This window comes from Triplophysa rosa, linkage group LG15 (assembly GCF_024868665.1).
Source record: "Triplophysa rosa linkage group LG15, Trosa_1v2, whole genome shotgun sequence".
NCBI classification, from domain to species: Eukaryota; Metazoa; Chordata; class Actinopteri; order Cypriniformes; family Nemacheilidae; genus Triplophysa; species Triplophysa rosa.
Window position 1 is genome coordinate 3,418,486 of NC_079904.1, and position 21,158 is coordinate 3,439,643.

General features: G+C 38.8%; 3 protein-coding genes across 4 annotated transcripts; 2 read left to right on the plus strand and 1 right to left on the minus strand.

The window, feature by feature from the left end:
- Positions 1 to 192: 192 nt before the first annotated feature.
- zpax1 (zona pellucida protein AX 1) lies at positions 193 to 8,993 on the plus strand. The gene is made up of 21 exons (XM_057353896.1): positions 193 to 334; positions 1,308 to 1,411; positions 1,497 to 1,592; positions 1,670 to 1,794; positions 2,146 to 2,286; positions 2,369 to 2,467; positions 3,247 to 3,411; positions 3,585 to 3,681; positions 4,108 to 4,325; positions 4,390 to 4,543; positions 5,342 to 5,550; positions 5,621 to 5,738; positions 5,815 to 6,014; positions 6,394 to 6,508; positions 7,167 to 7,336; positions 7,407 to 7,516; positions 7,594 to 7,724; positions 7,871 to 8,060; positions 8,345 to 8,483; positions 8,604 to 8,703; positions 8,886 to 8,993. The coding sequence occupies exons 1-21, from the start codon at positions 312 to 314 to the stop codon at positions 8,960 to 8,962; spliced, it is 2,781 nt and encodes a 926-aa protein (XP_057209879.1). The 5' UTR covers positions 193 to 311; the 3' UTR covers positions 8,963 to 8,993.
- Positions 8,994 to 13,380: 4,387 nt separating this feature from the next.
- mixl1 (Mix paired-like homeobox) lies at positions 13,381 to 14,674 on the plus strand. Its single transcript, XM_057352933.1, has 3 exons — positions 13,381 to 13,514; positions 13,614 to 13,828; positions 13,984 to 14,674. Exons 1-3 carry the CDS (start codon positions 13,415 to 13,417, stop codon positions 14,635 to 14,637), a joined length of 969 nt encoding a protein of 322 aa, XP_057208916.1. The 5' UTR covers positions 13,381 to 13,414; the 3' UTR covers positions 14,638 to 14,674.
- Positions 14,675 to 14,713: 39 nt separating this feature from the next.
- On the minus strand, positions 14,714 to 20,231 carry lin9 (lin-9 DREAM MuvB core complex component). Of its 2 annotated transcripts, none has more exons than XM_057352936.1 (15): positions 20,176 to 20,223; positions 18,919 to 18,951; positions 18,655 to 18,743; positions 18,314 to 18,418; positions 18,053 to 18,183; positions 17,838 to 17,963; positions 17,520 to 17,677; positions 17,218 to 17,351; positions 16,993 to 17,118; positions 16,728 to 16,829; positions 16,567 to 16,647; positions 16,352 to 16,477; positions 16,010 to 16,192; positions 15,810 to 15,907; positions 14,714 to 15,693 (listed from the first exon to the last, which is right to left on the minus strand). In XM_057352936.1, the coding sequence occupies exons 1-15, from the start codon at positions 20,204 to 20,206 to the stop codon at positions 15,588 to 15,590; spliced, it is 1,629 nt and encodes a 542-aa protein (XP_057208919.1). In that variant the 5' UTR covers positions 20,207 to 20,223; the 3' UTR covers positions 14,714 to 15,587. The 2 variants fall into 2 exon arrangements, with proteins under 2 accessions (XP_057208919.1, XP_057208918.1); XM_057352935.1 differs by having other exon boundaries at positions 14,715 to 15,693; positions 18,655 to 18,746; positions 20,176 to 20,231.
- Positions 20,232 to 21,158: the final 927 nt, after the last annotated feature.

Genomic DNA, 21,158 nt, shown 5'->3' on the forward strand with positions numbered 1-21,158 from the left:
TCTTAATCAACTCTGTTCTTTTAAGATAAAGAAATAAACTCTCTATTCCACAAGTGTATATGGTGAATTTCTCTCTATAAATAATGCATCTTGTTAGTTAACTCCCTAACGCTTGCTATTCAAGTTAATAGGCCTAACTGTCATCAGCTGTGCACACCAGCGCTTTCTCTATATTACCTCTCAGGGAACCGGCAGCTTTCATATCTATCATTACATTGAGCTCTTGGGCTTGAAGGCTGAGCTTTTAGAGTCTGGTAGTTCCTCTTGATCGGCACCATCTGGCCTGTTTTTTTGTTTTTTTTTGAGGAAGGATGACATGGCTGCTTGGAATTTGGTAAATTGGGGTTGGTTTATGTTAGTAGTGTGCACTTCTTTGGGGGTCCTTTACATAAAGACTTTAACAAGTAATTGATGTCATTTCTGTATACATCTTATATATTTACACCTGTATGTAATTGACAATGGAAACATATCTTTGGTAATATCAAGGGTTTCGGTAGTAACGGTGTTACGTAATCAGAATACAAAAACTAGTTATTTGCTACAACATAGGCCTGATCGTAACATTTTGTAAAAAAGTAGAGTGCTATGAGGATTACAATGGTTTCAATTAAAAGCGAACTAAATCTGTACTTGATTTGCAACAAAAATGCGACTTATTCTTGAGCGCTGCTTGATTTTATAGTATTTTGTGCAAAGATGATTCTATACTCTATGGTTGCTGGTCTGATGTCAGTAGCGACTCACTTGAGCCACCTGCTGGCGCATGCTGAAATAACACGTCTACATGCGCAGATTGAATCGCAGCTAGTTGAGACGATTGTGCCAGTGGGAAAAACGCTATCAATTCAAGGAACTTTTGCAGCTCTTTAACAAATGCAAGTTGTTTGTTTCTTAAGTGACCCTATTTATATCAGTGTGTGACCTTAAAGAACTCAAAAGTAATCAAATTGCATTACTATGGTTTAAATCAAAACAAACCAACTGCAGTTTGATATTAATGGCATTGTATTGCGCAATAAAAATCATGATTTTACAACCGAGTATCTCACTTTGGAACCGAACTCTTCATATTTTGGTGCTTGGATTGGGTTACCGAACACCCAATTTGGGTGATTGGGTTTTTTTTATGAAGTAATTTGTAACTAACTAAATACATTTTAATCGAAACCCTACCGAGTTGGGATCAACATCAAATTTGTTTTTAGTAGAAACAATTTTGTGAAACCCAAGATTGTGAAATCCTATCGAACCGATAACCCTGATACCTTTCTAAATTTAATCCCAGCTCTTGTTGTTTCTTATAGGATTTCATGGCTGTTAATGCTTGTGGGTTCAGCACAGAAGCAGTTTGATGTGGTGCCAGCATCACAGATGTTAAATGTGGTACCGTCACAAAATTTCAACCAAAGTGTGTGCTCTTGCCGTGTTGGGTCACATTTGACGGGTCATTGCTTTGCTTTCACATCTCTTCCCTCAATCTGCACTTTTTACAGGATCAGGCCTGAAGACCGAGTGTCTGGGAAGTTTTTTCAAGCTGACCGTGGACAAATCTTTAGCTTTTGGAAGTCGGTTGGAGTTTGATGCCATCAGTACGTTTCCTGCGTTGTTCTATCGCGTTTTGATGATGGTGATTTGTCCCGTCTTGATCTTTATCATTACTTTTCAGATGGCTCACAGATCGAGGCTTTGACTCCACGCTTTGCAGACAAATGTGGCTTTAGCGTGGCCTCCGATCCCTGGGGTAACACCAACGTTTATGCGTCTCTCCTCAACTGTTTCGCAGGGAATGAGGTATTGAATCTCTTGATTGAAATCAATTGGTGTGTTCTGTACAAAAACTAGATTTCTAGCAAAGCATTTTTGTCTGGTGGTCTAGTATACACTCTAAAAATCTTTAAATCAAGATACATTTACTTGACAAGGAAAGTGACCGAAGATATTTCTGTTTTGTAAAAAGTTTGTTTAAAAGCAAACAAATCTGCCAATGGAGTAAGAGTTTTTTTGCTTTTAAGCACACTTTCCTAATTTTCTTTCATCAAACAAGTCTCCCGATTTAAGAGTTTAGATGTTTGAACTCGAAAGCACGATTTGCTTTGTATGAAATGTGTTTTTCAGTGATTTAACAGATGGTTTTGCTTTTAGGACGATGCCGTATTCGATATTGACATGCGAGTCCGGGTGCTTGGTGTCAAAGGAGAGCAAGATGTCTTTGAGGTGGAAAAGACCTGCAACTATGACAAATGGGCTCCTCGTGAAATTCTTTGCAATCGGAACTATATGGAGGTCATTTTCTTTCAGATTTCAGGGCTCTGCAGTCTTGTCAATTTGCTGACTGAATTTATGAACTCGCGGTTTTTCTACCTAGGTTTCTGTTAACCGATTGCCTGGGGATATTACGGCCATGCAAAGACCGCCTAAGCTTGCACGGATGTTTGATGACCAGTGGACCGATACGGTTTCAGAGGTATAGTGTCATCGTTCTTGGGGGTAGTTCACCCTAAAAAGGATTTACCCCCTCGTCATTTCAAACCTTCGTAATTGGTCTTGTTCTGCAGAAGCAAAATATTTTGAAGGATGTTGGTAACCGAACAATGGTGGTACCCATACACTTCTATTGCATGGACTCGGAAATAATGCAAGTCAACACTGGCATTGTTTGGTTGCCAACAAAATATAATTTGTGTTTTGCAGAGTAAAATCATACAGGTTTAAAATGACAAGAGGGTGAGTAAATGATGACCGTATTTTCATATTTGGATGAACTATCCCTTAAGTCTACACCCAGATAGCACAATCCATCTGGTTTACGTCTATTTGACGTCTGCATTTACATCTGCAAGACATCTTAAATACATAGTTTGCTCATCTGCAATACGTCTCGGAGACGTCTGTAATGCGTCTGCTAAAGATCTGGAGATCTGCTGCTTAAAAACATCTGCTAAACATCTTAGAAAGAGCTGTTGTACATCAATTCTAAATCATAAACATCTTACAGACATCTTCTAGATGTCTATATGACGTCTGACAGCAGACATCTCCGAGACGTATTGCAGATGAGCAAACGATGTATTGTAGATGTCTTGCAGATGTCAAATAGATGTAAACCAGATGTATGTGTGCTATCAGGGCAAGCTGTGTTGACAGTTTCTGCTCTGTCATTGACAACAGTAATGCTCTGTCCTTTGTATGCCAATTAAAATGGTCTGCTATGAATAAATGTGACCTAAAATTTGCACTTTACAGGCCATTACCTCCAAATACAACATCTGGAGGATTATGTTCTATACTCCTCAACAAAAAGCAATGCTGTTGGTGGATGCACTAAATTCGGGATATGTCATAACGACAACAAAGTCTCGGTTGGTGTTGCGAAGTGGTTATGACATGCCGGAGACTTATGTGGAAAATGTGAGTTCACCAAACTGTGTTTGGTAAAATACCAACCCATTCGTTGGGTTTAAATGAACCAATGCTTGTCCATATTTGAGCCAATTATTGGTTCAAGAACCATTTGCGAGGTTAATTTATGCCATGTGAAGTTCCACAATTGTTTGTCTACCATCTTGTATTTGCCGTAACAGGTGAACGGTGTGCCAATGAAAATTATCAGGGTTACCACCTATTTCAAGAAACAGTGGTCTGTAACAATGTTGGACACCGTCGCTGCATGTCCAACTGGTATGTATGACTTCCATGAATTACACTCCATACAACATGTACTGTACAACTCCTTTCTTAAAGGGGTAGTTCACCCAAAAGTAAATTCATTTATGCACTCCAAACCTGCATGACTGACTTCGGCAGAAAGCTGATAACCAAACAACATCAGCCTTCATCGACTTTCATTGTATGAACAAAACCAAGGAGACAAAAATGATCCAAAATGTTCCACAGCAGAGTCGCATACAAGTTTTGAACCACATGAGGGTTAATGAGCTTTAATCCTCCTAGTAGCATGGCCTTGTAAACTAACGGTACGGTTTAGCGTGTTGACAAGGTTTATGCTGTCCTACTTGTAAGTCGCTTTGGAAAAACGTCTGAATAAATGAATAAATGTAATGCTACCCTTTTTGTCTTGGGGTTAACTGTACCTTTAACTTTCAGGTGGGCTTGTTTATACCGATGAAATGATCACCTGGAACTTCCCTCGGCTCAACCCGCTAATGGATTCTACCGAAACCAAGATCCTTGGGGTGTTTATGGGAATAGATGGGAAACAAATCGACTCCGCATACATGGCTGCCAGAGGCTACTCCTTGACAATAGAAGACGCTCAAATCGTAATGAAACTACCTATGGGAGGACCAGATGGATACTACAAGGTTTGTTCTTGGTTTTTTACTTTTCCATTCTTGGCCTAAAACTAATGATGATTCTGTGTCGCAGAGTCACGCTGTGAATAACCAGTACCATATCAGATACAACATTGAGCCGATGCTGGAGTTATTGTGGAGCGAGGGTGGCACGGATACTACGAGATACAAGGTTCTCTTCCCGATCAAGACCCCGCTTATGCCTAGACTGCCCCAGCTTGTTGACAGTGAGTTGTGTTTTTTTTAAACTAGTCAAATTCGTAGACTTGTTACTCTTCTGCTGTTGGTTGGCCATGCATCTTAACCCGCCCCCAAAGTTACACTACTTAAAGGACCAGTGTATGAAGTTTAGGTTGCGGCTCACTCCACCACTCCCCCCGCCCTTTCAAAGCATTACGGTGGATGACACCGAACTAATGTGTCGTCATGTTTTGGCTACTTTGCTGATGGAGATGACGCAGTTACGAAACGAGTGAACTGTAGAAACATGGCAGCTTCCATGTAAGGGGACCTGTGGTATATGTATTATGTAGATCGAAATGGCTCATTCTAAGGTAATAAGAAAACGCTTTATGTAAGGTCTTTATACACCTCTGAAGACATGGTTATGTATATTATATTGCATTTCTGTTAGGGCTGTGCAATTAATCTTAATCCTCAATTTTGTCCTTCAACATTTACAAAAACAAAATGATCGAGGTAAAACAATTATTGTGCTGTGCTGCGCTCCATTTTGCTGGAATTCTTTTGTGGTATAAATCCACAGTGCACCCCTTTCCTTTACATCGATTCAGCTGTGCTATTACTTTCATTTGTTTTTCAGTTTATAAGACAAGTTTCTTATTTTTCCTGTTGATTCAAAAGTCAGTGAGTAGTGGTAAGTGATCGTGATCTCAATATTGACCAACGTGATTTATGAATTTTGTCAACCAAGCAGCCCTAATTTGTGTCACAGATCCTCCAAAAAATTGCATGAAGAACCTTTTAAAAAAATAGTTCCTTGTCTTGCTGCTTTTCTTCCTCAGACACTGATTCACAGCTGAAGGTGTTTGATGTGCTCCTGGGTTCCTTTCTTTACGACGTCGAGTTTGTGAACATCACCTTTTCCACCGGCGTTCTCACCGTGGCCGAAGCCACCGCAAGAGGCGTTATCATACAGGAGCATCGCTTACAAAATGGCTCCAAGACTATCAGGCTTCAAGTGCCCTTTTCAGATCTGTTCGTGATCAAATCGGTAAGTGTCTAAAATCATTTAGTGCAGTTCTGTATATCGCCGCTTCTGATCCGAGGCCATCTCGTTGCAGCAAGTGGATTTGATCATGACCGTCTATACACTCCCACTCATCTTCGGTTTTATGATCTTGCCCGAAAACACTCCTTTCTCCTACTCTGCCTCTGTTAAAGTGACTCTTCATGATGTCGGTAAGTGTTGATGTCACTCATTAGTCTATCTTTCTTGGCGAACTGCTTTAACGGCACAGTCTTGTTCCTCGTTCAGTTCTCCCGACTATAAGCGGGAAATGCGATAAGGAAAAGTTCTACGTCCAGATTTTGTTTGGGAGTGGGGGCAAGGGCTTTACCGTTCTGCTGGGTAAACATGACTTGACTCCCGAGAGGAAGGCCGAGTATGAAGTGAAGGAGAATGGCACACACATGAGCTTAGCAGTACCTTTCCTGGCATCTGATGTTGCGTTTGAGGTCAGAATTAATACATTTCTGCCAAAGATTTTTTGTCTTGTTTTCTAGTACGAATGTCTAAATTCTCAAACCTTTGTCTAGCAAAATCATTTTATGCTTATAAAATGACATTCATTCATTTAGCTAACGCTTTTATCCAAAGCAGCTTGGTGATCATTTTATTTCTTACCCATAGGCAGATTTATTTTTGCTTTGGGGGCATCTGTTGCGTGCGAAAGTTCGTTATTTTAAATTTAGTGTAAATTAAGTTGCTTCAAATAAATGTAACTTTGGAATTTTACCGAACATTTGTACAGTGAAACGAGACAAAAAATAAAGACGTTTTATTTGCCGTGACATTTTTGCTTGTATGTGGATTTTATCTCTTGGTACTTTGCAGCTGATGTACCCATCATCATTGAAGGCACGGCTTGACGTGTTGGTACAGGAGCCTGTCAACAAATGGAATCTTGGTGACTTTTCGCTGTCTTGCAACTTTCCCATGACAATGACTGGTATGTTTTGGGCTGTAAAATTCTCACCCGTTTGCCTCCATTCTTGTAGCTGTATTGGCACTTAAGAATAAAAACATAAAAACAACATGACTAATTCAACCTAGACACATGGCTCATACTGTAAATGTATACTTTAACCAGAATAAAACTGATACAACACGCGTACATATAGACTATTATAGGGTGTCAAAGGCCAAGGAAAAAGGTAAGTTTTAAGTTGGGATTTGAACATGGATGGCTAAGAGGCCTGCCTAATATAAGGAGGCAAGGCATTCCATAATTTGGGCGCTGCCACCGCAAAAGCACGGTCCCCTCTGCGCTTATGCTTAGCACTCTAAGAAGCCGCTGATCTGATGATCTCCGACAGCGTGAGGGTGTATACGGGTGTAACCGATCAGTTATGTAGAATGGGGCAGAACCATTTTTTCTTCATCTGTCCATGTTTGCCATCTGCACCCCAAACTTGTGCCATTGGTATTTAAGTAGCAAGCCGTTCGGGAAGAGCATTTAACCAATGATTCCAGTTTTTCCAGGGAATCATTGTTTAAATGTCTTAGTTTGCTTGATATTAAAAGCTTTAAAAGATTAAACGCCGCTTAAACCACTTCATCTTTTCCCCCCATCTAAACTAACAATTTTGTCTAACCAACTTTTCCAGAGTGTTTCAACAATGGTTCCATGTCAGCGCTGGCTGTAAAGGTTGAATCCGTGACCCAGCTCTCGCCCCGTCAGCTTACCCTCAGAGATCCCTCGTGCAAACCCAAATTCAGCAACGACCGCTTTGCCTACTTCACATTTAATGCAAACAGTTGCGGAACTTCTAGAACGGTACGTTGGTGACCCTTTTGGCTTGTATGCACACGTGGATGTGACTCTTACGGATTTGTGTTTCCATTAGTTTTATGATGGGGTAATGATGTATCGGAATGAAATCACGTTGAGTGACGCACCAGTGTACCAGCAGCCTAAAAAAGGGGTGCCTATTACTCTTCCTGATGCAGAATACCGGTGCGTTCGTTTAAAATCCATCTCATGCCCACAGGTTGACTTGTACGCTAATAGGCACCTTTTTTCTCTTTTGTTAGTGTGACCGTATCCTGCTTTTACACACTAAATGACACCCAGACGATTGCGTTCTTCACAAAGCCGCGAGAAAGCGAACCTTTTCCAGAAACTGGTTTTGGGGTGCTTGATGTTATACTGAGACTTGCTTTGGGTATGTCAGCTGTTAATGATATTTGAAGAAAAAAATATATATTTGGCTAATAACTGTGCGTCATCTATACCTCACTGTTTTGGAACGGAACTGCTGTTATCCTCAAATTTCATGTCTCCTGTCACGTGACTTGTTTCTCTTTTCAGATGGCTCTTATAATGAATTCTATTTGGAGGAGAATTACCCAGTTGTCCAGTACTTAAGGAGTCCTCTGTTCTTTGAGGTGGCGCTGCTTCAGTCCACTGACCCGCAGATAGAGCTCGTCTTGGAGAACTGTTGGGCTACTTTAAGAGACGAACGGAACTCTACTCCAAGATGGGACTTGATCGTAGATGGGTAATTCTAATAGTTTGGTCGTGTGACTAATGACCCTTTGATCAGCTCCACAAAAATGCATGGGCTTTTGGTTGAGCGAATTAGTGCAGCGTACTGATGGTAAAGGATGCTTTGCAGCATCACACTTCAACACAGGCAATGTGACATGCATCACTGGCCGTAAAAATGAATAAAATGAAACCGTATATGCAAGTCACTGTTGGGGTTGCCGTTTGTGTAACGGCCAATGACCAGCTTCAAGTACTTCTGCATCCTGTTGACCAGTTTGTCTTTGCTCTTGACAGCTGCGTGAATCTGGCTGACCGTTATGAAACCGTTCTCCATCCCGTGGCTTCTGACCGGGTTCAGTTCCCAACTCACGTGAAGCGCTTTGAAATGCAGATGTTTGCTTTCGTGCAGCAGAATGTCATTCTCAAAGATCAGGTAATGAGCTCGTTCTGAAAATACATTTAAGACTTATCCTTTCACGCTTTTCTTTTAGCATGTTTCTCTCCATGAATATACATGGCTTCATTGCTATGCCAAAATGTGATCTTTCTCCAGATATATGTCCACTGTGATGCTGTGCTTTGTGATATCAATCAGATTGATGGTATCTGCAAGAGACTGTGCCCCTCTTCCGTTCCTTTAAAGACCAGTAAAGGTATTCGCACCATTACGAGGAAACGCTGCATTTAAAATCGCTCCTTTACAGCACTTCATACCAAACACTAACTCGTCGGTTGATGTCACATTTTGCAACATTGTTACCTGTGTACAACAATTTCAATACAGAAACTATGTATTTTTAAATTCCGGCCTGTTGCTCTCTCATTCTCCCACAAGTACGACGAGACATCGCAAGTGATCGATTGCAGAGAATGCAGCTGTCATCAGGAAAAATAATGCTCTCAAGCTCTTAGTCCATTTTGGTTTTGTCTAAATAAAGTCTTAAAAGCCTTTCATCTCTGTGTGATCCTTTCCAATTTTGAGCTCCGCATTTGGCAATATAGCAATCAATGACCGTTTAGTGTGCTTCTGAAACCTGTTCAGTTTAGGTATTTCAGATGTGTGCAGTATTAAACTGTTTATTTGCTGTAATGACCTAATGTACACTGCAAGTAAATGATTTCAGACTTTGGGGGACTGTATAGTTCAGAGAGGAATAAAAAAGATCAGAAGTCTGGTAGCTCAAAGCGTTGCTTCAATACATGTCATGGTTATGGCTTTAACGCTTGCACTGAAAAAAAGTGCAGTCAAATTTACTTGAACTAGTAAAAGCTCAACTTTTTTTACTCAGAAAAGGAGTAAATTTTAAAGGAGCTTTCATGTACAAGCTAAACGCATGTCTGTAGCTTTTATTAGAAATTCTCAGGTAAAGTTAAAATTTAAAGTGAACTTTACTTGCTCTTCATTTGTAAACCCAGATATTAAGCAAACTCCAAAAAACGCCATTGTGATTAGGGTTTCATTTAGTTGGTCTTGATTCATGAGTTTCTTTAAGATCATTCTCCTTTCGGTGCTTAAGTTAATCAATCATTTGTGTAAAACAAGATGCTTAAGTTAAGGTGAAGGTTTTTTTATTCGAAGGCCCGAATAAAAAATCACTGTGGGTGTCTATAAATAAGCCTTCAATGAGAAGTTAAAAGTAATTCAGAAAATACCTTTTTTCTGACACTGAAATATCACAAACCTCAACAATGGTGACCAACTAATTCAGATCAACTGCAATGCATGCTGGAGTCATGAATGAGTTTTGTACTGTTACGTAGGAGTTTTCTTTTGTTGATTGTCACCATTGTTGGGATTCACACTGATTCTTTGTGTGTCTAGTTTACTCGAAAGTTTTTCAATTTTAGCCTATTTTGTTTAAAAAAAGGATACTCCAATGATTTCATCATATACTGTAATATCAACACACTCATTGAGGCTTGGGTAATTCAGAATGATGTCACCTTGTAAACGCACCAAAAATATCTCGTTGCCTTTTTTTGTTTTCTTTGACATGGCAAGTGCACTTATGTTTTCCTGTAATGGTAAAAAAACTTGACATTAAAACTCATGAGTCAACAGCCCAACTAAATGAAACGCTGATCACAATAATGGTGGTTTTTGATGGTGGTTTCTTACTATCTGGGTTACAAAAGAAGAGTAAAGTTTACATGAAACTTCAATGTAAACTACCTGAGAATTTCTAATAAAAGCTACAGATTGTGTTTAGCTGAAAGCTCCTTTAAAATTTACTCATTTTCTAAGTGAAAGTTTCAAAACTTCAAGTAAATGTTGACTACACTTTTTTCAGTGTGGTACTTTGATTCAAATGGAAACCATTAGTTTTTTTTTATTTTTAACTAAATGCTTTACTTTGGAGTTTGGGAAGTTTGGCTAACGTTACTGAACATTTACGTTTTCATCGTTTCTAGCTCATTTGGAAGGGCATGTTGTTTTCAATGTAAAGGTTGTGAGTTTGATCTCAGATAGCCTGTATGTAGCCTACATTGTAATGAACTGTTTATTGCATTTTTTTTGTGTGTGTATTGTTTGTAATCTTGTGTGTTTGCACTTCTACACCATATTTATGATGAGAAACGAGCATAAGATTATCACTTTCTAGTGCAGGTAACAAACAACATCTTGAAACTTGACATTATCTTTAGCTCTGTATATTTGAAGAGTTTACTTCCAAAATGACAACTCCGTTTTTTAAACCTTTTCAAAAATCATGTTTATTTTGTGCATTCCAACTAATATCAATCAAACTGCGGTTGGTTTGTTTTTGTTTAAGCCGTAACTCAAAAAGACACAGCTAAGTACAATAAAAAAAACAACAACATAGTTTTTGAAAAAAAATTAAAACCGACTTATCTCTTCATTTGTACTTTTTTATTCTTGAACTGATGTCCTTGAAAAATTATATCCACTCTTCTAACTGTCAGGGGAAGTGATTTTCACATAAAAACAAAAACCAGAGATGTAGAGGAGATATTGGTCACTGAAAAGGTGAAGCATCTTGTTGTGTCTGTGTGTTGAGGGAGGAGTCCTTCACACCTGTCTTATCTTCAGTGAAGTGTGGTCTGGGTGTCTCGTCACTTCTACTTCCTAGTGCAACTCGCTTAACTTATATCTTTGGAAGCTTTATGAACCTGAAAGTGTATAAAATGACGTGCTTGGTTTAAGTCTGTTCTGGAACATGCTCTAATGTTAAAATACTAGAAAAAGCTACAAATGGAATGCAGTGACTAATATTTTATGTAAAATGTTTTTTTTGCCACAAGTTATCAAATACCTGAAAGATTGTTTGTTGTTGGTTTGTCAGATTATATTTTGAATGGGTAAAAGTGAAGTTATCATGCATATAATAATAACCTATTGGAAATTTCATGTAGGTTTTCTTATAGGGTCAAGTAGGATAAGATTGGGGGGGCGGGGGGGGGTGTACAAAGGAAGTCATTAGTGAAAGCTGAATAAAACCCTTCATGTAGCCTCCCTTACAGACACACGTCAGACAACATTTACCTCTAATCACTGCATGATCATTGCTAAAAGTCTCAGAGATCCATACACTGATAATAAACATATGTTGATTTGTTTTAAAAAATGTGTTTAAAAGTTTGCTAAATTTCACCTATACGTTTATTTTCGCCTTTTTTGGAAAATAATTTGGAATATTTATCCTGAATGATCCAAACAATATTCTGATGAAACGGAAAACTCAGTTTTGCATTAGTTTATCGAAGACTTATTAGGGTTAAAATGTTTTTCATACTGTTGAAAGGTGCTCAAAACTAAATATACTGTTAATGTATAGATATTTCTATCATCTTTTCATATGTTTATAATATAACAACATACCGAATCTACCCGCCATACACTTCAAAAGTTTGGATCAAATCCTCTGATGCAGTTTTTTTTGGCAAAGTATGCCTGTGGAATTTTATTAGGTATTATTGTTGAAATATTATTAAATAACTGTGTTTATTTTATGGAGAAATAGTAACATTTATGTTTGTGTCTTTGCATTAGCATTGCATTGGTCGTAAAAAATGTAAACGAAAAACAAAAAGATTGTGTAACATTGATGTAGATGATTAACTACTAGTTTCATCCTTGTGAAAAATATATAGATTTATTATCTATATAAATAGATTTAAAATCTGTATTTATTAGTAGTATTTTTGATCAACTTTTGCAATATAATGATTTCAGATGTAAAACCTTTTTTAATAACAAGGGAGGAAAACCTGTAGACATATGTCTAGACAAATGACGTCAACTATTCTATACCATTAAGGGGAAAATGCCCTTGACTAATCCCTCTGTCTATGGAGGTATATCAAGGTGAGAAAGCTTTGTCTATCAAAGATGGCATTTCATGTGTTAATGGCTGATCATTATAGCTACGGCAGTTGTCTACATCAAAAGCCAAGACCTTATGTTTGATGTTTCCAGAAGGCTATATTTGTGAATAGGTGAGTTAATCATTGGGGCCATCGATCTGATCAAAGTCAAAAATGTTCATCTAGTGGATGCACTTAAGACAAAAAGAATTTATCCACAGGGATTAAGAGTACTGAATACATCACTGCAAAAGCACCTTCGGTTTGGTTTGGTTGCTGTCTTATTATCACCAATGTGGAGTGAAACAAAATATCATTTCAAAAGATCTGTAAAGTGAATTAGAAGGAACATTGTAAATATCTGGGGAAAAAAACATTGCATCTCTGCATTTTTCTACGAGCTGGACTATAGAATACTTAATGAAAAGTCCAGGTCAACAGAACTTCTCTGTTCAATTTAGGATCCAATAACTTGAGCCTTAAACAATGTCATTAAACAATGTCTAACTATCATCACAGATTGTCCTCCGTGTTAAAGAATCGGAATTGGCCAAATTTGTGCAAAAAGTACATACAACCAATCTGATGTCTTTTAAAACATTCAATGCTGAAAATAAATATTGTCTCTAAACAAAAATAGATTTACAAAGAAAAGACTATAAAGAGAGTCTAAAGGAAATGGTGTTCTTTTACAAAGCTACAAACCGAGAGCGTTTTTCAGGATGCAAGGAAAACATCCCATCCAACAATACACGTAGATGTTTTTTCAAGTTGTGTATTCGGGTGGAGATCCCATTAAACTCGCACACGAACCCTTAACAAATGCAAATGCTGCGCGAATGCCAAATATTCACACCTGCGCCCTACCTGACAGATCTGGGCTCGACGTCCTGCGTAAAGGCGCAGTGCCAGCCGGTGCGCATTGACACCTTTCAGCTTTGATCACCTCCACGCGAGGGCCGGGGAGGCTGGGTATAAAATGCCACTGGAAGACAGGTCAAATCAGTCGTTGCTGAACACCAGAAGGAATAAGACATTATGGCAGTCGTGCACGGGAACCTCGGAGCATCGCATTTAAAACCATTTCAACTGTTTCCCACCACAGATTTGGACAGAAGGATGCCCATGCAAACACCAGGTTAGTGTTTCTTGCGCAGTGGCATCTATTGATATACATTTGTATTGAAGTTACTTATTAACACGAGTGAATAAAACTATTTTCTTTGTTTTTCATCAGATTACGCAGCACAGGTAAAATATCTCGGCGGCGCGCATTCAGTCGGCACGAGAGTGGAAAGCATGGCCCTTTTTACGCACCGCAGAAAACGCACCAACTTTACGCAGCAGCAGATCGACGTTTTGGAGAAAGTTTACTTAGACACCAAATACCCTGATATTTATCTAAGAGAGAAACTTGAGGCACTGACCGGCTTGCCAGAGTCAAGAATTCAGGCGAGAAATTTGTTTGCAATGCTCTACTCAAATGTTCAAAACACTATTTTGAACCATCAGCTGTTTACCATTAATACCTTATCAAAATGTCTTTGTGTATGAGAGACCATTATGACTGTTTTCTTAATGCATACATACGTTCATCCTCTCTGCAGGTTTGGTTCCAGAATCGAAGAGCCAAGTCACGACGCCAGGTGGGCATCCCAGTGCCATCTAAAACCAGTGGAAACGTCCTGGCCTCCAACACTCACCTTATGAACCAGTTAACCACACATCAGAATCACACAGCCCTGGAGATGCAGAGAACTTCTAAGTTTGCCATGATGGACAATTTTAATCACCAAGTGATGAGTTCTGCAGATGAGAAGGGGTGTACCTTGAAAGGTGACATGTATGACCCAACCACTCCTTGCATGTTTGGCAGAACCGAGGAGAATCAGAATCATCTGAGCGTCGTGGTTCCACGCAGTTACGCACAACAGTATCCAAAAGGACACGGACAGTTCACAGCTACAAGCCATGCCAAATCTACAATGAAACAATTCTTGGTGGACTATGACAACTTTCCCCCGAACAAGACCATCGGGCCAGAGATGAAGGTTGTTATTCCTCCTCTCCCAACCCAGAATAACTTCATGATGTCTTCACCCGAACACGTCCCCTGCTCGATCCAGAACGTGCCAGTCAGAGTCCAGCCAGGAAATTTTGGTACCTTCTCTCCCATCAGAGCAAGCGAAGCCATAGAGTTTTCAGACTCCGATTCGGATTGGGAGAAAGAAGCCATGTGTGGTTTTAATGGGTTCATGTAGAGCTGTTTTTAAAATCTGCTCATGACTTTATCTGCAAGCCGAAACATTGACGGTTTGAAATTCAGATATTTATTGTATATTCCAGATATTATTGTATATAATGTACGTGTGATTTATCGCAATGTCTTTACAAGCATAATAAAGATGTCTATTAAACATCAAAATGCAGACAGACTCTGAGCATTTATGAAGATAATAGAAACCAATTTATTTACAAACACTTTGTATCATGCATACACTTACAGGTTAAAAAAGCTCCCACAAAACTCATTTAAAAACATACACCAGTGGGGCAGAATTAGTTTATTCTAAGGACAAGACAGACTGTTTCAATCCTTACAGTTGTCTATTTTAAGACTTGTATAAACAGAGCAGTGTCTTTGCAAAAATACCCAAATCTGGCAAGTCCACGTTACCCTATATATAATCATTTATTGATGTATTTTGAGTGAACTGTACAGTTATCTACAATGTACATATTTAAAACTTACAGGACATTTTGAATACAAACAGAACAGCACCTCCGCTCTTAGTACACTGAAAGTTAAACAATCTTTTGGGAAAGTTCAGAGCGAGAGAATGAAACGTAATGCAAAAGTTTTAACGAACAGAAACGGTGACGAATGAGGAGTGTCGTTTGGTGTGCATCCTAGTTGAAAACGACTAAATTAAAACAAGGGAACTTTAAATAAATCATAAGTGTGAGCAACATTTGAAATGACAGTCAGAACAATTCTGTCTTCACAAAACAAACTTCACACTCGGTTTGCTAGCTAATTAAACTTCACCCATGACACTTTCATGCCAGTGGGCATGGGATTGAAACACTACCGGTGCCGGAACGATTACAGAACACATTTTGACCTCTTTTAACACGAATACACATCAAGAACGATTGTTGGGAGAGATGAGCTGCTGATTGGATTCCCGGGTGATGAGTTTTATTTCCGTCACGTTCCGTTAGTGTTGTTGGCAGAGAAAGCATGGAGGTTACCCAGCTGGCTCAGACCGCTCTGTATATGTGCTACATGGATCTCTACGTTATCCTGGAAACAGCTGTGGAAGACAAGGAACGTTTTATTTTAGTAAAAAAATAATACTTTCGTAAACCTGCATGTTCAATAGAAACCAGTGCAGGAAATGCATCAGAAATAGAAGAAAATATGCATCACCTGAGGTTGGAGTCATCTATTGAACTCTTTATGTCATTCAGAGAGTCTGTCAACGACTTGAATTCAAATGAATTCAGGTCACCCTCCTCAGCCAAACACTGTAAACCAAAGAAACAAGCATGAACAACATTTTTTCCATGTTATTGACATGTACCCGCAAATAGGTTAGTATGATGTGTTTTTCTGGAAGTATCTCGCACCCTGATCTGCAAGAGCAGAGCTGTGAGACGGGAGACCAGCTGGGTGAGGCCCGGGCTCTGCACACGCTGTTCTCCATCGGGCAACGTGTTAATCTGCCGCACGACGTCTTGAGACTCTTCCTCACATCGTCTTCTGAGCTCACTGGGCTGGTCTGCAGGCTGCATGCCCTGATCTGGAGCCAGCTGTACAAAAATCAGAGAAGAGTAAAGAAACATCAAGTCCCTTTCAAACTTTTTCTTTTGAGTGAATGTCTAGATTAATGGGCTGAGAATATTGTCAAATAGGTCTATAAACGAATTCCTCATGAATGTGGGTCACGCATGATGGTGGGACACACAAACCTCGTAACAAAACTGCTGGACTTCGTGTAACACCTTGTTGAGGTCCTTATTAAGCTGTTCCAGGTCCAGCACTGTCATGGCATATCTCTTCTGTAAGTCCAACCCGATGGGCACTGAATAAGACTTCTGTACAGGAAAAACAAAACCACTTTCAGTTCTGAATGGTTCTAGTTTAAACCTATTTGTCTTTTGAGGACAACTAGTCAAAATCTCACCAGTTTTTCCGCTTCTGCGTTCATCTCCTTCAAATGCTTTATGTGTTCTTTTTTAATCATGAGGATTTTGGACAAGCGAGTCTAGAGGGAAGGATACAACGACGTGTGAACCAAGATTCAGTCTGAGTTTAACGCCTTAAATCAGCAGACAAAATTCTCACCACTTGCACAAGAAATTTGACAGGAAATCCACCCAGCGTTTCTCCATCTGTTCCTGTTAGTTTACCTCTCCAGGGGGACTGACTGAACAGCGGGTCATTATCCTGGTGACAGAGCAAGAAGATCCTCTGAATACTAATTATGTATCAAACATCTATCTTTGCTTAATGGCTCGTTACTGGTTTTGTTTTAGGACTGCAATTTTACATCAAACACAAGTGCCAACCCAACACAGTTTCAATCAATAATTTACAGAGCAAATCCTACCATTAAGATGGACTGGGTCGAGCCGGCATAGGACCCACGTGGTGGGGTCAGAAAATTCTGGAAACGAGGCGGCCGCTGTTTCTGAGCAAAGGCAGATATGGGCATCGTCTCATGAGGTTCATTACTCTAGAGACAAAACGAATCGGATTTAAAGGGCTTGACCGCTGAAACAAAAAGATGTAGTAATGACTAGATTTTGACCGAAAAGCATCATCAATTTCTTACAAGCACTTCATAGTCAGGAACCGTGTGTGTGCCGAGTCCGTTCCTGTCAAAGGTCACGCGATACGTCGCTGCGCTTGTATCTACTGCATCAATCTGACCGGTAAAAAGGCCATCATGAACACCCCTCAGACGAGCTGCAGGCAAAACAAACAAAATGTTATTTAAGCTAAAACCTGGCAATTGAATTTGAAACCTTGTACACAATAAATGAGTATACGTTATGGTTCTACAGTGAAATTCAAAACCTGATCTTATCTAATCTTGTTAGATGAAGGCAGATATCAAACGTGTACGATCTTCACCTGTAACTTTAGTGCCGATGACCAAGGGCAAAGGAATCTCATCTGGCAGGTCTTTGCATAAAGACATATCTGTGATTTTTCTCTGCTGCAGGAGACGCATCTTCTGTCTCTTCTGTTTAAGAGCCGTTCGCTCTTCGGCAAAGAACGCAGAGGAACATCTGCAAACCAGAATGATTGTTAACACATTAAGATTACAAATCAAAATTCAAGACATGGTAATCTAGCAATGCCGATTTAAATCTAGACGCTGCACTTTACATTTTTAAACACTAAACAATGCCAGTAATTGTATGAGGGCGAAAAGAGGCTTCAGTGAACCTTCGAGGTTTGCCCATAAGTCTTCTGATTGTTCCCCATTCCACTCTGGTCAACTTCCTGGTCTTTAGATTGGGGAAAGACTCCTTCAAACACAGGCAGAAGTCATTGTCACCTTCAAATAAAGGCCTAAACACAAAAATAAGACGATATTATTAGAAAAAAAATTACAAAATAATTTGTAAACCATGACTGCACTTGGGTATAGGTACTCATACCTGTCGATATTTGAATAGAACCATTCGTAGATGCACCACTTGTGTGCTTTGGGTAATTTAAGCAGATTTCGTAATCTCAGCCCAATTTTCTGTGAAGCCTTTTTGTCTGGTGTTGCAACATTTGCGAGTTTCTGTACAGGCAGAACATTTATATTTTGTAGTTCTTGTAACACAATTAGATTTCTGTATGCAAATAGTTTTATTGACAGGAATTGTATAAAATAAAATGGGAAGATGTTTAGAAGTCATTCCCACTCGCACCTGAGGCACAGTGGTGACCCTCTGACTCCTCCTAGGAGATCTGGAGGCGAGCGGCCGCTCCTCATCTTCGCAGGACATCCGACTCCTCTTTGAACTCCTTGTGGGCTGACGAAAAAAGCAAACAGGAGACATTTAGGAAGAGTAAATGCATTAGGAAGCGAAACTGCAAACACTTTTGTTCCTGTTTTCCTTAACCTTAAATGAGTAAAGCTAAACTGGACATGCCGTGAATAATATAACATACATAGTTATGAATACAAAACACCAGGACAAGATCTGAAATGTTGGCCAAGAACTAAAAAGTACTGGAGTACAACGCATTATAAATAACATGTACTTACTGTTTCCATAGAAGCGTAACTGCTCCTTCCCCTGGTGGTCTGAGATTTTGGTAAATTGTTCTTCTCATTTAGAGTATTAGACAAACTTCCTTCTTTGGAAAACAAATAATATAGCTTGTGTGAGAGGGATGTATTGAGAAACTGAAAAGTACAATCAGCACATCTCGAAACTACATTTCAGATCTCATATTTTAAATTTAGCAACATATTTGACAGTGATTTATGTTTGCAGTGAAGATGCACAGTGCAACAAAAATGACCTACCTCTTAAACTTACGAGGGCTTTAGCTGATGAGCCTAAACACAAAAAACAACAACAACGATGAAGATATTTCTAAAAATAACATTTACAAAGGTTACATATGGTTAAAACAGATTTAAAGAGGAAAAAAAGCATGTAACAACCCAATGGAAGTCACCAGTCACAAGAGCTATTTAGATTTAAAAAGTCAAGCATTAATCTTTTAAAATCAAAGTCTTCCCACAGCCTCATTATTTGCTGTTTATATATGCAACATGCACAGACCTTTCAAAAGGTCTTAATGGGATACTTCACTCAAAAATGAAAATTCTGTCCATGGTAGTCAATGGGTGTTGAGATCTGTTTGGTTATAAGGATTATTCCAAAAATCTTTCTCTGTTCATCAGAACAAAGAAATGTATACACATTTGGAACAACTCAAAGGTGAGTAAATGATGATGACAGAATTTTCATTAGTGCGTGAAGTATCACTTTAAGGCCACTTAAAAGGGTGATCCACACAGACACTACAAATAACCTGTTTTTAACCGTAAACTGCATGTACTACAGACACAATTACAATACATCAAATTATGTTTTAGTTTAATATAGTTAATATAGTACTACCTTTTATAACAGAATAATAGCAAGAAAACACACATACACAGTATACGTGAAGAATTACTCGACTGCAATGAAAACAAAGCAGACGTATATATGACAATGAAACAATAATCCAGTAATAATTACTATAAAGAACCAGACCAAACGTATACACCAATTCTGTATCAAATGGACAGCGTTTATTGTATCATTTATACTGCGATTCCAGACATAAAAGGTGTTTTAATAATATTAAGAGTGTTTCTACCACACAAACAAACTGACACAGACAAAAACAACAAAACCCAGCAGCTGTCATCGGGTTGCGACCCTGTAAACGACTGTATATCGTTCCACCATATCGTTATTATTACCACTACACCACAGCATCGAACTAGAAGAGCAGCTTTGGTTCAACTTTAGCCCTTAGAAATATCTTTTACCACGAAAATCTCCTCAGATGTGATATTTATTTATAGTAGTAGCCTTTCAAAGCTAACTATTAGCTCGTTAGCCTCACAGCTAATAACTTTACGTTTGTTTTAACTAACTTACAACTATTAAAAACAATCGAAATGTAGTGCGAATGACGTGCATTGCAAAGCACTTTTAACGGCGCACGTCATCAAAGGGGGAATGTTATAACGATTTATTACGGAGTTAGTTTTATTACTCACTCTCGTCTAACAGCTGCTCGAGCTCCGCCATCTTGAATTAGCCGCGCCGGTTTTTCAAAGGCCGAGTGCCGCGCTGCATTGTGGGACGGAGAGGGCAGTTCAAACACTCCACACATCACAGACAATCAAATATTTCGTTTTTTATACACACGCTGCTTTACAAAAACGAAAATCCCACGACCAGTTTAGCGATCAGAGTATTCTTCTGATTCAGGTTTATTATTGCCATCTTTTATTAAACCGGTCTGAATTACAGTTGATATTAGGGGATGTAGGTTTTGGGTTTGTTGTGACCATCGTAACCACAAGTGAACCATAAATAAATGGCTTTTCATGCCAGAAACGTGTAGTTCATTCAAAATGGACAATTATCGAGTTATTTTATACTCACCCTCATGAGTTTCTATACTATGGAAAACAAAATAAGATGTCTTGGTGAGCTTCTCTCCATCCAATTGAAGTCAATGGAGACCAATGCTGTTACCAAAAGAATACAAACATACTGGTTTGGAATGACACGAGGGTGAGTAAATAATGATTTTTTCATTTTTAGGTAAACTATCCCTTTAAGATGCCATTATAGCTTCAATAGAGATTCCTCTAATAAATATAATATATAGCAGGTGAGTGCTCTGTGCCTTTTTTGACACAAGGAAAATTGGTCAAAACAATTTTAACCAGTTTTTTTTTCATACGTTGGTAAAAAAATGGCTATGAAAATGGCCCATTTCATAAATCATTAAATTTGATCTCAAAATTCTTATAAAATCCTTTTGGGTAAGTAGTTTAACTAATAAAAAAATATAGAAATGTTGGTCTGGAACATCTCAAGTCAATATCTGTCAAGTATCTTTCTCAATCTGTCTATTGTCAATCAACAGAGGACCTATGAACAAAAGAACTACAACATGACACAGGAACTAAGGAATACAAACTAAAAGTCCACAACAACAAGGGGAAACAGAGACATACCTGTATACATG